The 13694-nt window shown below is 39.4% G+C and overlaps 2 protein-coding genes across 2 annotated transcripts in view; one reads left to right on the top strand and one right to left on the bottom strand.

Moving 5' to 3' along the window:
• The window catches only part of LOC106080775 (glutathione S-transferase theta-1), a 43119-nt gene extending 39556 nt beyond the window's left edge, over positions 1 to 3563 (bottom strand). The window contains exon 1 of the mRNA XM_013242308.2: positions 3246 to 3563. Coding sequence (XP_013097762.1) covers positions 3246 to 3366 — 121 coding nt within the window. The 5' untranslated portion in view covers positions 3367 to 3563. The remainder of the gene's footprint in view (positions 1 to 3245) is intronic.
• Positions 3564 to 4669: 1106 nt separating this feature from the next.
• The window catches only part of LOC106080772 (uncharacterized), a 28889-nt gene continuing 19864 nt past the window's right edge, over positions 4670 to 13694 (top strand). The window contains exon 1 of the mRNA XM_013242305.2: positions 4670 to 4734. The gene's annotated coding sequence lies outside the window, so the exon portion shown is untranslated. The remainder of the gene's footprint in view (positions 4735 to 13694) is intronic.

Here is a 13694-nt window from a genome sequence, read left to right as displayed (position 1 = left end):
AAGATCTAAGATCCCATAAAGTATATATATTCTAGATCGTCTCGAAATTCTGTTTCGAACTAGCCATGTCCGTTCGTCCGTCTGTTGAAATCACGATAGCTGTCGAACGAGTAGAGCTAGCCGCTTGAAATTATGCACAGATACTTTATATTGATTTAGGTCGTTGGGGATTGCAAATGGGCCATATCGGTTAAGATTTATATAGCTCCCATATAAACCGATCTCCCGATTTGACTTCTTGAGCCAATGGAAGCCACAATTTTTGTCCGATTTTGATGAAATTACGGTCCAAATCGGTCAAAAACCTAATATAGCTCCCATATAAACCGATCTCCCGATTTGACTTCTTGAGCCCCTAGAAGCCGCACTTTTTGTCCGATTTAGCTGAAATTTTTGCACATAGTGTTCTGCTATGACTTTCAATAACTGTGCTAAGTACGGTCCAAATCGGTTTATAATCTGATATAGTTCCCATATAAACCAATCTCCCGATTTGACTTCTTGAACCCCTGGAAGCCTCATACGATCTGGCTGAAAATTTTTGCATAGTGTTCTGTTATGACTTCTAACAACTGTGCCAAGTACGATCCAAATTGTTCAGAAACCTGATATAGCTCCCATATAAACCGATATCCCGATTTGACTTCTTGAGCCCTTACAAGCAATTTTTGTGCGATTTGACTGAAAATTTGCACATAGTGTTCTATTTTGACTTCCAACAACTGTGCCAAGTACGGTTTAAATCTGTGTATAATCTAATATAGCTCCCATAGAAACCAATCTCCCGATATGACTCCTTGAGCCCTTACAAGCCTCAATTTTTATCCGATTTGGCTGTAATTTTGCATATAGTGTTCTGTTATGACTCTCAACAACTGCGCCAAGTACGGCCCAATTCGGTTTGTAACCTGATACATCTATCATATTTTAGCAGAATCCATGGTGGTGGGTTCCCAAGATTCGGCTCGGCCGAACTTAGCACGCTTTTACTTTGGTGAATCTGTTTTGAATACGTAGTTGGGTTTGCCTTGATATATCACACAAACCACTGTACGAATTGTTGATGTTTTTCCTTTGAGCCCGAGTATTTCCGACTTTTTTTAATATGATGAGCCATTTTGTCATTCCGTTTGTAGCACATCGAAATATCTATTTCCGAACCTATAAAGTATATATATTCTTGATCAGCGTAAAAATCTAAGATGATCTAGCCATGTCCGTCCGTCTGCCTGTTGAAATCACGCTACAGTCTTTAAAAATAGAGTTATTGAACTGAAACTTTTCGAACTTAAACTTTGCAGTTTAAGTTCGAAAATGGGCTATATCGGACTATATCTTGACTTCTAACAAAATCTAAGATGATCTAGCCATGTCCGTCCGTCTGCCTGTTGAAATCACGCTACAGTCTTTAAAAATAGAGTTATTGAACTGAAACTTTTCGAACTTAAACTTTGCAGTTTAAGTTCGAAAATGGGCTATATCGGACTATATCTTGATATAGCCCCCATATAGACCGAACCGCCGATTTAGGCGGTGGCTTGTATGAGTCTTAGGCCCCTATAAACCACATTTATTTTCCGATTTTGCTGAAATTTGGGACAGTGAGTTGTGTTAGGCCAATCGACATCCTTCTTCAATTTTGCCACGATGGATCCAGATTTGAATATAGCTGCCATCAGGATTTTATTTTTGCAAAATGGAAAATTGCCAAAATTCTTCTTCCAATGTAATATTGGTAAAGATACCTCAATTTTTTGAAAACTGTGGTCGCTATTGGTTGCCGGAACTGACCCATTGGCTGTAAAATTTCGCCATAAAGTCAGAGCTGAATTTTGTACTGATTACCAACACACTATTTATAGGCCGATCCTAATCTTTCAAAGACTTCAAAGTGTAGCTGTCTTTGCGAATATCTGGGTTTCCTTCTTCTATTTGGCCCCTGTCGATTTTGATTTGGATAAGCTGCCATATAGACCGATCTCTCGATTTAAGGTCTGGGCCCATAAAAGGCGCATTTATTGCCCGATTTCGCCGAAATTTGGGACAGTGAGTTGTGTTAGGCTCTTCGACATCCTTCGGCAATTTGGCACAGATCGGTTCAGATTTGGATACAGCTGCCACATAGACCGATTTCTCGATTTAAGTTATTGGACCCATAAAAGACGCATTTATTGTCCGACTTTGCCAAAATTTGGGACAGTGAGTTGAGTTAGGCCCTTCGATATTCCTCTTCAATTTGGTCTAGATCGGTTCAGATTTGGATATAGCTACCATATAGACCGATCTCTCGATTTAAAGTCTTGCCCCCAAAATAGGCGCATATATAATCGATTTCGCTGAAATTTGACACAGTGACTTATGTAAGGTTTTTCGACATGTTTCAGATCGGTCTATATTGGTTGTAGATGCCAAAAAGACCAATATTTTGTTCTACAAAATTGAACAATGACTTGTACTTATTAGGCCACTCAATGCCCGTGCCGAAATTGATCCAAATCGGACCATATTTCGATATAGCTGCTGTGGGGGCATAAATTATGCATTTTCACCGGATTATGACGAATACCCGAGGTAGTGGGTATTAAAAGTTCGGCCCGGCCGAACTTAGCGCCTTTTTACTTATCTGATGCTTTCGCCAGGATTCGAACCCTGGCGTTCAGCGTAATAGGCGGACATACTAAACTCTGCGCAACGGTGGTTAGCATTAATATAAGGTTAATTTTAGTTAAATAAATAAATGAATTTCCTAAACTTGAACCATACTCTGACCTCCATTACAATTTTTTAATATTCCTTAATATCAGCAAAAAATTTAAAATTTTCTTCATCTACGCATATCTTCTAAGTTTTTTTCCTATGGTGCTCCAATGAACAAAATATGTTAAAGTGAGTCTGATTTCACATGACTAGACATGCTCAAGGGTCAAATTGCCACTTTAGTCTCAAAACTCCAGTCGTCAGTCTTAGGGAAAACTACCGCTGAGAAATTTCTCGCCTACTGAAAATTGATTGTCAATGAAACTAAACTGAATTTGTTTTCTTTGCTATAAAACAATTGTTAACTGTTATCCGCTAAAAATTAGAATTCATGAAACACACTGGCCTAAGTTTCTAGCAAAAGGCATTGGAAGTAAAGCAATCTCCACTCAACTTTTCAACCTTTCCCAATTCATTCAATGAAAATATTTGTTTCTCCTTGCAAGTTTCAATTGTGCCACTCACAGCCATATGTAGTAAGAACCTACCTTTTAATAATGATATTGGAACAGCTTCAAAGGGAATTTTCGATGCTTCCAAAAATATATACAAGGCACGACTGGATTGATTTAGAACATCGTAATAAAATTTTATTGGTTGCATTGGCATGATTAGTTTCTTTTCTTTTAAGGTATTTCAAATCAAACAAGAACACACAATAGCGTTAAATTAAACAAATTTTGTTGTTTATCTGCGCACGTAAATAAACACTTGGTCTGATGTTTCACCGGCCACAGTCAAAGCTGAACTGAGCTCGATTCACCAGTGAAGATCGATTAATATGAGTTCGAAAAATTGGGGGCCTGATTTTGAGTGTGTACCTTGCGCTGCACTCTTGCTCATTGATCAACTAATACTGGAACTGACGGCACTTTTTACAAAACACCTACATATATACATGCATGTACATACGTACTTTAGTATACGTAAATACAGTAATTTCCTCTCTTCACCATTTATTAAAAGCAGGGCTGCCATATTGGACGATTTAGCGTCATATTACACTTTTATTTCCTCAACATATTACTTTGTCTCTATTGGGTGTGGGTGATGATAAAATGAGATATTGAAGGGTACTCCCTTAACGACATCAAAGCGGTTATGGTTGGGCCTTCGGGCATGCCGCTAAAGTTGTTACAAAAGTAAATCGCCTAATCCAGAGAGTAAGTCTGCACACTTCAATAGGTTATGCAATAGCGCCGCCTGCCGATTTACGTATGTATTTGGTTGCCCAAAAAGTAATTGCGGATTTTTCATATTGTCGGCGTTGACAAATTTTTTCACAGCTTGTGACTCTGTAATTGCATTCTTTCTTCTGTCAGTTATCAGCTGTTACTTTTAGCTTGCTTTAGAAAAAAAGTGTAAAAAAAGTATATTTGATTAAAGTTCATTATAAGCTTTATTAAAAATGCATTTACTTTCTTTTAAAAAATCAGCAATTACTTTTTGGGCAACCCAATATATGGGTCGAAACTTTCCATCTTTAACAGTGATAACAAATTGAAATATCCTGAATCGAACTGTGCAACTTTGGAACGGAAATATCTTTAATATATTTTTAATGAATACAGTGTTGTTTCCTTATATATTAGAGAGTTGAATTGTTTGCTGATCTAGGAGCTGACCCATGGACGGTGAAAGTTTTCACCTCGTGTGTGTAAAATTTTGTACTGCTATGCAAAATCCAGTAAAGCGATTTGAAACTATAATGCATTGCCCATCGGAGATAACATAGCAAATATTAGAGTATCTTTATGACAATTTTCCATGTTTAGAGCGCCCAAAATGTTGATTGCTTTCAAGAAATTTCTGATATTTCTTGAAATTTATCTGGCAGCCCTCCTTGCAATCGATTTATATGCAAATAAGTTTGCTGACTTCATTCACTCAGTGATAGACGATGAACCGGTATACATGTAGAAGTAGTAGCCGAAACAAAAAGCCGGTGGTAGTTCGTTCGTGCATTTTATAACATAGGTAACTTTTTGGCGGACATACATACATACATATTGTAGTCGCAGCATATGGTTAAATAAAAACATTCATGACTTTCCAAACAAGTGTGTATTATCTCAAAATGGCAAGTGTCCAAACAAATTTGAAATTGTTTTTAAAAGCCAATCAATAATTGCCATCATGAAATTTATGTTATGAATTGATAGCTGTTCTAGAACAAGTGGTTTAGGCTACGTAGCAGACAATGGATTCTTATTCATATGTTATCTGTGACGTAAAGCGATTTAGCTTCACTTTCTTTAAAATGACCTCTAACAAAATGATCCGGTTTTTTTACATATAACACTCTTCCACCAAATGGATGCGAATGTGTATGTACATCAAAGAGGGTGAGAAACTAAAAGAGTTGGCATTAGAGCGAAATATGGCATGGCCAGTGACAAAAGTTAAAGACACAACACGATTGAGTTGCTTGCGATATTTCATTTTTCCTTTTATTCCAACTTTCGGTTGCAAAGAAACAAAGCAAAATACGAAAAATGTTCGAACGAATGCCCGAATCAAAACAGAATAACCCGAAAATGTTGCAACCCTCAATGTGATTCCAATTGGAATACATGGAAAATGTTGTGTCTTTAACGCATGTTATTTTACGCTACGGGGAAGACAAAGCAGAAACCCTCTCTTGTATTATCTCACCCTCTTTGATGTACATATGCAAATGTATTTGTTTTTATTTTTGGCTTTTTGTTTTGTTCTTAGAATTCGTTAATTTGTTGTTAAACACCAGATCTAGTTTTGAGCAAAGAGGGTGAGATAATACAAGAGAGGGTTTCTGCTTTGTCTTCCCCGTAGCGTAAAATAACATGCGTTAAAGACACAACATTTTCCATGTATTCCAATTGGAATCACATTGAGGGTTGCAACATTTTCGGGTTATTCTGTTTTGATTCGGGCATTCGTTCGAACATTTTTCGTATTTTGCTTTGTTTCTTTGCAACCGAAAGTTGGAATAAAAGGAAAAATGAAATATCGCAAGCAACTCAATCGTGTTGTGTCTTTAACTTTTGTCACTGGCCATGCCATATTTCGCTCTAATGCCAACTCTTTTAGTTTCTCACCCTCTTTGGTTTTGAGTGTGACACGCTCTCTCATTATCAGGTTGCTCATAAAATGCCCACTCCATGTTATGAATGTGAATTCAAGAGATAAATTTATGAACTGCCAACTTTGTTTTGTTAAGCTTCACACAAATAGACAGAATACATACATATGTAAGTAGGAATGTATGTAGCGGCTAGAGTAAGTGACCTACTCGTAATCAAAGAGGGTGAGATAATACAAGAGAGGGTTTCTGCTTTGTCTTCCCCGTAGCGTAAAATAACATGCGTTAAAGACACAACATTTTCCATGTATTCCAATTGGAATCACATTGAGGGTTGCAACATTTTCGGGTTATTCTGTTTTGATTCGGGCATTCGTTCGAACATTTTTCGTATTTTGCTTTGTTTCTTTGCAACCGAAAGTTGGAATAAAAGGAAAAATGAAATATCGCAAGCAACTCAATCGTGTTGTGTCTTTAACTTTTGTCACTGGCCATGCCATATTTCGCTCTAATGCCAACTCTTTTAGTTTCTCACCCTCTTTGCTCGTAATGACTATCGTGCGAAGATAATTGCGTCTCAAACTTTGACTAGGGTGTTGAAACAAAAGGTGATGGCTATTATTCTAAAATTAGATTCGATACCTCTTAAGCCAGTACGCAGTTTGAGCAAAAGGTTTGTTTACAGCCAAAATATATGTTTCCAAATAAAGACAAGTATGTAAATATTACGTTACCAAAGTTTCGCTGGCTATTTAGTTTTAAGCATTTTATTATACCTTCCACCATAGAATGGGGGGGGGGTATACTAATTTCGTAATTCCGTTTGTAACGATCGTGGTGTTTTGATATTACTTCCAACAACTGTTTCAAGTATGGTCGAAATCGTTAGATAACTGATATAGCCTCCATATAAACCGATCTTGGGTCTTGACTTCTTGAACTTCTAGAGGGCGCAATTCTTATCCGATTTGGTCGAAAATTTGCACAAAATGTACTATTTTAACTTCCAACAACTGTGTCAAAAATGGTCTAAATCAGTCCATATCCTGATATAACCGCCATATAAAGCGATCTCCCGATTAGACTTCTTGGGCTTCTAGAGTTTGCAATTCTTATCCAATATGGTTAAAATTTTGCATATGTCGTTTTGGTATAACTTCCAATAATTGTTTCAAGTATGGTCCACATCGGTTGATAACTTGATAAAGCTGTCATATAAATTGTCTTGGGTCTTGGGTCTTGACTTCTTGAGCTTCTAGATAGCGCAATTCTTATCCGATTTGGCCGAAATTTTGAATGAAGTGTTTTATTTTGAATTCCAAAAGCAGCAGCCATATAAACAGATTCCAATTTGACTCTTTGAGCCTCTGGAGGGCATAATTATTAATTACATTACTTACTTTAATTGGCTACGACAGAATGCTTGTTCCACTAGCCGAACGTAGAATAGCGTTCCAAGCGTCTCGATCTTCTGCGCTCATTCTAAAATTTCTGACAGCAAGTTTCGAGGTGTCTCCCACAACTTGATCTTTCCATCGGGCTTTTGGCCATCCCGGTTTGCGTGTACCACCGTGTTTGCCTTCAAAAGACTTCTTTGCTGGAGCTTCTTCATCCATTCTGACAATATGACCTAGCCAACGCAGCCGTTGTATTTTGATGTGTGAACCTATGCTATCGTCGTCATACAGCTCATACAGCTCGTGGTTCATACGTCGCCTATATTCTCCGTTAACGCAAACTGGTCCATATATTTTACGAAGAATCTTTCTCTCAAATACTCCAAGCACTGCCTCATCTGCTTTCATCGTCGTCATACAGCTCGTGGTTCATACGTCGCCTATATTCTCCGTTAACGCAAACTGGTCCATATATTTTACGAAGAATCTTTCTCTCAAATACTCTAAGCACTGCCTCATCTGCTTTCACAAGTACCCATGTTTCAGAACCATATAACAGCACGGGTAGTATCAGTGTCTTGTAAAGTGTAGTCTTCGTCTGTCGAGAGGTGGCCTTGTTTCTAAACTAATTACTTAGTCCAAAGTAGCATCTGTTTGCCAGTACTATTCTTCGCTTTATCTCAAAACTGGTGTCATTCGTTTCGGTTACGGCGGTGCCGAGGTAGATAAAGTTACTGACTATCTAAAAGTTGTGGTTCCCAACTTTCTCCATTTTCTTTATCTGCTCGGTTTGTGCAAGGCTTTTTGGGAGTTGAAACCATCCATTTCGTCTTATCTCCATTTACTGCCAGATCCATTTCACTGACTCTCTTTCGATTCTTTCAAAGGCTGCAGTTACTACTTCCGGTGACCGACCTATGATATCGATATCGTCGGCATAGGCGAGTAGCATGTGCTCTCTTGTGATAAGTGTGCCATATCTATTCACATCTGCATCTCGTATAATCTTCTCCAGCAGGATATTGAAGAGATCACACGATAGGCTGTCTCCTTGTCTGAAACCTCGTTTGGTATTAAATGGTTCGGAGAGATTCTTTCCTATTCTTACAAAGGAACGCGTATCAGCAAGTGTCATCCTGCAGAGTCTTATTAATTTTGCAGGGATACCAAACTCAGACATGGCTTGAAATACCTTTGAACGTAAAGGAGTATCGAAGGCGGCTTTGTAGTCAACAAAGAGATGATAGGTGTTAATTTGTCCTTCTCGGGTCTTTTCCAGGATTTGGCGCAGTGTGAATATCTGGTCTAGGGTGGATTTACCTGGTCTAAAGGCCAATTATCTCATTGACTTTAGGTTTCAATCTTTCACACAGTACGCTCGAGAGTATCTTGTATGCGATGGGGAGGAGACTTATTCCTCTGTAGCTGGTACATTCCGTCTTGTCTCCTTTCTGGTGTATGGGACATAGTATGCTGAGGTTCCAATCATCGGGTATGCGTTCTTCTAGCCAGATTGCGCAGATAAGCTGATGCATACGCGTAATCAGCGTGTCGCCTTCGGTCTTAAATAGTTCAGCGGGTAACCCATCGGTTCCTGCTGCCTTATTGTTCTTTAGTCGGGTTACTGCTACTTGGACCTCATTCTGACTAGGAGGTAAACATTCTATACCATTATCAGGGATTGGTTCTGCGGTATCCTCTTCGCCGCCAACATCGGACACTAGCAGTTGGGTAAAATTTTCCTTCCATATCCTCAGCATGTTGTCTGTGTCAGTTACCAGATTTCCTTCTTTGTCTCTGCAGGAGGATGTGCCTGCACCAAAGCCATCGGTTTGGTGTTTAATTCTTTGGTAGAATTTCCGGACTTCATTCTGACTCCTGTAGATGTCAATTCGCTCGCACTCACGTCTTTCCATTTCCTTTTTCTTTCTGCGGATTAGACATTTCTCCTCTCTCCTTTCTCCCGATACCTCTCCTTCATCTGGCGCGTTGCTACTGATTGCAGGGTTGCTCTATATGCCGCATTCTTGGCTTCAGTAGCATCTCGACACTCTTGGTCGTACCATGGGAGGAGGCTTCCGGTATCCAAGTACGGATTTCGCAGCATTTTCCATGGAGTGGGCAATAGTTTGCCACTGCGTCATTATATCATCGGAACAAAGAGTGCTTTCATGAAGCAGTTGGGTCAGTCGAGTGGAGTATGCCGCTGCCATTTGTTATGTTTGCAGCTTTTCAATGTCGAGCTTCCGTGCAGTGTCAGATCGTACTTTCCTCGCCATGTTTAAACGGGTGCGAACCTTTGCTGCAACAAGATAATGATCCGAATCTATATTCGCTCCACGGATCGATCGAAATTTTGGAGGTGGTGTTTTTTTATGACTCCTAACAGCCATGGCAAGTACGGGGTTTTAAAAAATTGATCTGGGATTTTTTTTAGGGTGCATCCCCTTAAATATTTCAACTTGCTAGATTTTAAGATTGCCAATGTTTGAGCACAATTGACAGATGTTAACTCGTGCCACTAAAGCTTCAAAGTTTTGAAAATATCGACTTTGTGACAGTTTTGCGTCTACAGCGACCCATATCTCTGTAATAGAAAAACGTTAGTAGTACTGAATGCCAATGTCCCTAAAAACATGATTAGGTACCCCTTAGAGCGATAATGGAAAACACCCATTTTCCTTAATAAATTATAAATTTTTGGAATGAAGACAATTATGTATGTATTTAAGAAATCAATATAATAAATGTCTATCATTTTGCCCTATATTCATTTTGTCATTCGATCTAGCGGGTTCCGTCCGTCTGTCGGTTGAAATCACGCTACAGTCTTTAAAAATAGATATATTGAGCTAAAACTTTGCACAGGTTTTTTTTCCATAAGCAGATTAAGTTCGAAGATGGGCAATATCGGACTATATCTTAATACAGCCCCATATAGGCCGATCCGCCGATTTAGGGTCCTAGGCCTAAAAAGGCCACATTTATTATTCGATTTTGCTGAAATTTGGGTCAGTGAGTTGTATTAGGCCCTTCGACTTCCTTCTTGAATGGGGCTCAGATCGGTCCAGATTTGGATATAGCTGCTATATAGACCGATCCACCGATTTAAGGTCTTAGACCCAAAAAAGCCACATTTATTATTCGATTTTGCTGAAATTTGGGACAGTGAGTTGTGTTAAGCTCTTCGACATCCTTCTTCAATTCGGCCCTGATCGGTTCAGATTTGGATATAGCTGTCATATAGACGGAACTCTCGATTTAAGGTTTTGGGGCCACAAAAGGCGCATTAATTGTCCGATGTCGTCGACATTTGGGACAGTGAATTGTGTTAGGCTCTTCGAAATCCTTCTTCAATTTGGCCCAGATCGGTCCAGGTTTGGGTATAGCTGCCATATAAACCGATCTCTCGATTTAGGGTCTTGCCGCCATAAAAGGCGCATGTAGTGTCCAATTTTGGCAAAATTTGAGACAGTGAGTTGCGTTAAGCCGTTCGACATCCTTCTTCAATTTGGGCCAGATCGGTCCAGATTTGGATAATGGTGCCATATAGACCGATCTCTCGATTTATTGTCCAAATTTCCCAAAATTTGGGACAGTGAGTTGCGTTAAGCTCTTCGACATCCTTCTTCAATTTGGCTCAGATCTGTCCACATTGTATATAGCTGCCATATAGACCGATCCTCTGATTTAAGGTTATGGGCCCATAATAGGTGCATTTATTGTCCGATGCCGCCGAAATTTGGGACAGTGAGTTATGTTAGGCCCTTCGACACCCTTCTTCAATTTGGCCCTGATCGGTTCAGATTTGAAGATAGCTGCCATATAGACCGATTTCTCGATTTAAGGTTTTGGGGCCATAAAAGGCGCATTTATTGTCCGATGTCGCCGAAATTTGGGACAGTGAGTTGTGTTAGGCCCTTCTTCAATTTGGCACATATTTGAATATAGCTGCCATATAGACCGATCTATCGATTTACGGTCTTGCCCCCATAAAAGGCGCATTAATTGTCCGATTTTGCCAAAATTTGGGACAGTGAGTTGCGTTAAGCCCTTCGGCGTCCTTCTTCAATTTGACCCAGATCAGTCAAGATTTGAATATAGCTGCCATATAGAACGATTTCTCGATTTAAGGTTTTAGGTCCATAAATGGCGCATTTATAGTTCGATTTCGCCGAAATTTGGGACGGCTCTTCGACGTTTTTCTGCAACTTGGCCCAAATCGGTCCAGATTTGGATATAGCTGCCATATAGACAGATCTTTCGATTTCGATTTAAAGTCTTGGCCCCATAAAAGGCGTATTTATAATCCGATTGTATTAGGCTTTTCGACATCCGTGTTGTATATGCTTCAGATCGGTTTATTTTTAGATATAGCTACCAAAAAGGAGTAATATTTTGTTATACACAATAGAACAATGACTTGTACTGATTAGTATTTAGTCCAAATCGGAACATATTTCGATATAGCTGCTATGGGACATATGGTATGCATTTTATACCGGATTTTGACGAAAGGTGGTTTACATATATACCCGAGGTGGTGGGTATCCAAAGTTCGGCTTGGCCGAACTTAACGCCTTTTTACTTGTTTTAATCTAATTTAAAGGTTTTTCAAGGGCCTGACATAATTTGGTTTTGGAGCTATCTGAATACAACTGACAGCATCTGGCGACTACTTGAAGAAGGTATTGTTTTTGTTTCTCGTCCTTTGTAAGTAATTGTTTGGTATATGTGACGAGGTTGACTCCTCGCTGTGCTATGCCTTTTACAACTTTCAAGTTGTTTACCAGGCTTTGCCCCTCTTGGTAGTTAATGTCCTGCGGCCAAGTAGCAGGACCTTTTTCCAGAAATTCGGTGTAAATGTTTAATCTCTTAAACAACAAGTAAGCCTTACTTGTAATTACGCCTGGGAAAGCTTTGTGTAGGAATTTCGACAGTTGTTATTTAGTTTTGGTCGCATATTTCTGGAGCATTTCTCGTTTTCTTCTGCTTGATTTATTCAGATGTTTTTTGCTCTATGAGTCTTTATGGTGTTTTGCATTGTCGAGTCAAAAAATACTAGTGCAACAGATTCAAGATTATGATTCCATGGGTGATTTATCGTATTGTGAATTCCTTTTTCTGATAATTTTTGTCAATGCTTTCGTATTTTAATAGATTTTCAATGAGGTCTAGGTCTTATTTTAGTGCTAAGCATTCTCTCGGGGCGTTAAACCAGGCTTTACAGTGGACTCGAACTATGAAAACACAAAGTGCTTCTAGAGCCTCTTATTCTTGGAAAGTCAGCTGAAACGGGTCAGGGAAGAGTTGTATTTTCAGACATTAAATAGCTTTTCCCATCAATCGGGCATGGTGTACATGTATGTACGTATCATTAATGGGATCTGCTGTCTATTCATTCTGGGGCTAAATCTTCTTGGGCTTTCATAGTTCAGCCTAAGTTCTCCTCTCCCGCAAGTCCATTGGAATGTGGCATTCGGATGAAGTAGCCTCGTGAATACACTTGCAGTTGACTCATCTAATTGAGCGATTACAGGCACCATGAGAAGCATGTACAAGATGCGCCACCGCGTGAACAAATCTCCTTGAATCTGCGACATACCTTGGTAGTATGACCATATCTCCAGCATCGTCTGCATTGTGGGGTTTGTTCAATGAACGGGTTCACGGGAAATATTACTATATCCGGCGATATGTAAGATGATAGTAACTCACCCGTTAATCAACTGTGTTCAAATTGAATATGTGCATCACTTTAAATGTCTTGGCATTGTCCTGGATTGGAGACTCATATTTAAACCTCGCATTGATTTGGTTTCTTGTAGGTGGTGGAGTTCATTGAGAAGAATTTTTGCCTCAAATATCTGTGAGAAAATATCTTGCTCTTACCCTTTTTCTATCCCTAGTAATGTATGACCTTATAGTTTTTTTTCCGGTACTAATGGAATATTTCCGGCGTTACTTCAGAAAGAGGCGAACTATCTGGCGCCCCATTTGGCCACTATTTTCACAGCGTGACTATGACTTGCATATATTCCGAAAGCCTGGCAGAAGGCAAGGGTGATATTTATACCCAATAACGGCAAGGCAAATTATGCGACAACTAACCACGGAACGTATTGTGGATACCATGATAAAGGGTAGGAAATCCAGCGAACGCTCAAATACAAACAGCATGCCTATATCAAGGGAAGGTCGGTGGAGACTGTCCTGCACGAGGTTGTGCATAAAATAGAAGAATCCTTCCACTGCCACTCCATCCTTCCGGCCACTGCTATGGGTGACCATCATAATTAACCTATTATGGACGCTGAGTGGGGAGAGATTTGATACTTAGGGGTAAGGATCGAGCCAGTTATGCACAAGAGCTGAAAAGTTCTTGCATATGGCATATAACTAAGCTAGACCCAGGGGTCTCATGGGGAAAACAAAGGTGGGCCAATTTGACGCACTACGTTTCCTCAACAAAAAAGTAT

The sequence above is a fragment of the Stomoxys calcitrans genome, chromosome 4 (genome assembly GCF_963082655.1).
Source record: "Stomoxys calcitrans chromosome 4, idStoCalc2.1, whole genome shotgun sequence".
In the NCBI taxonomy this organism is placed as follows: Eukaryota; Metazoa; Arthropoda; class Insecta; order Diptera; family Muscidae; genus Stomoxys; species Stomoxys calcitrans.
The sequence above is the reverse complement of the archived record's forward strand: the minus strand, read 5'-3'. Positions and strand labels throughout refer to the sequence as shown.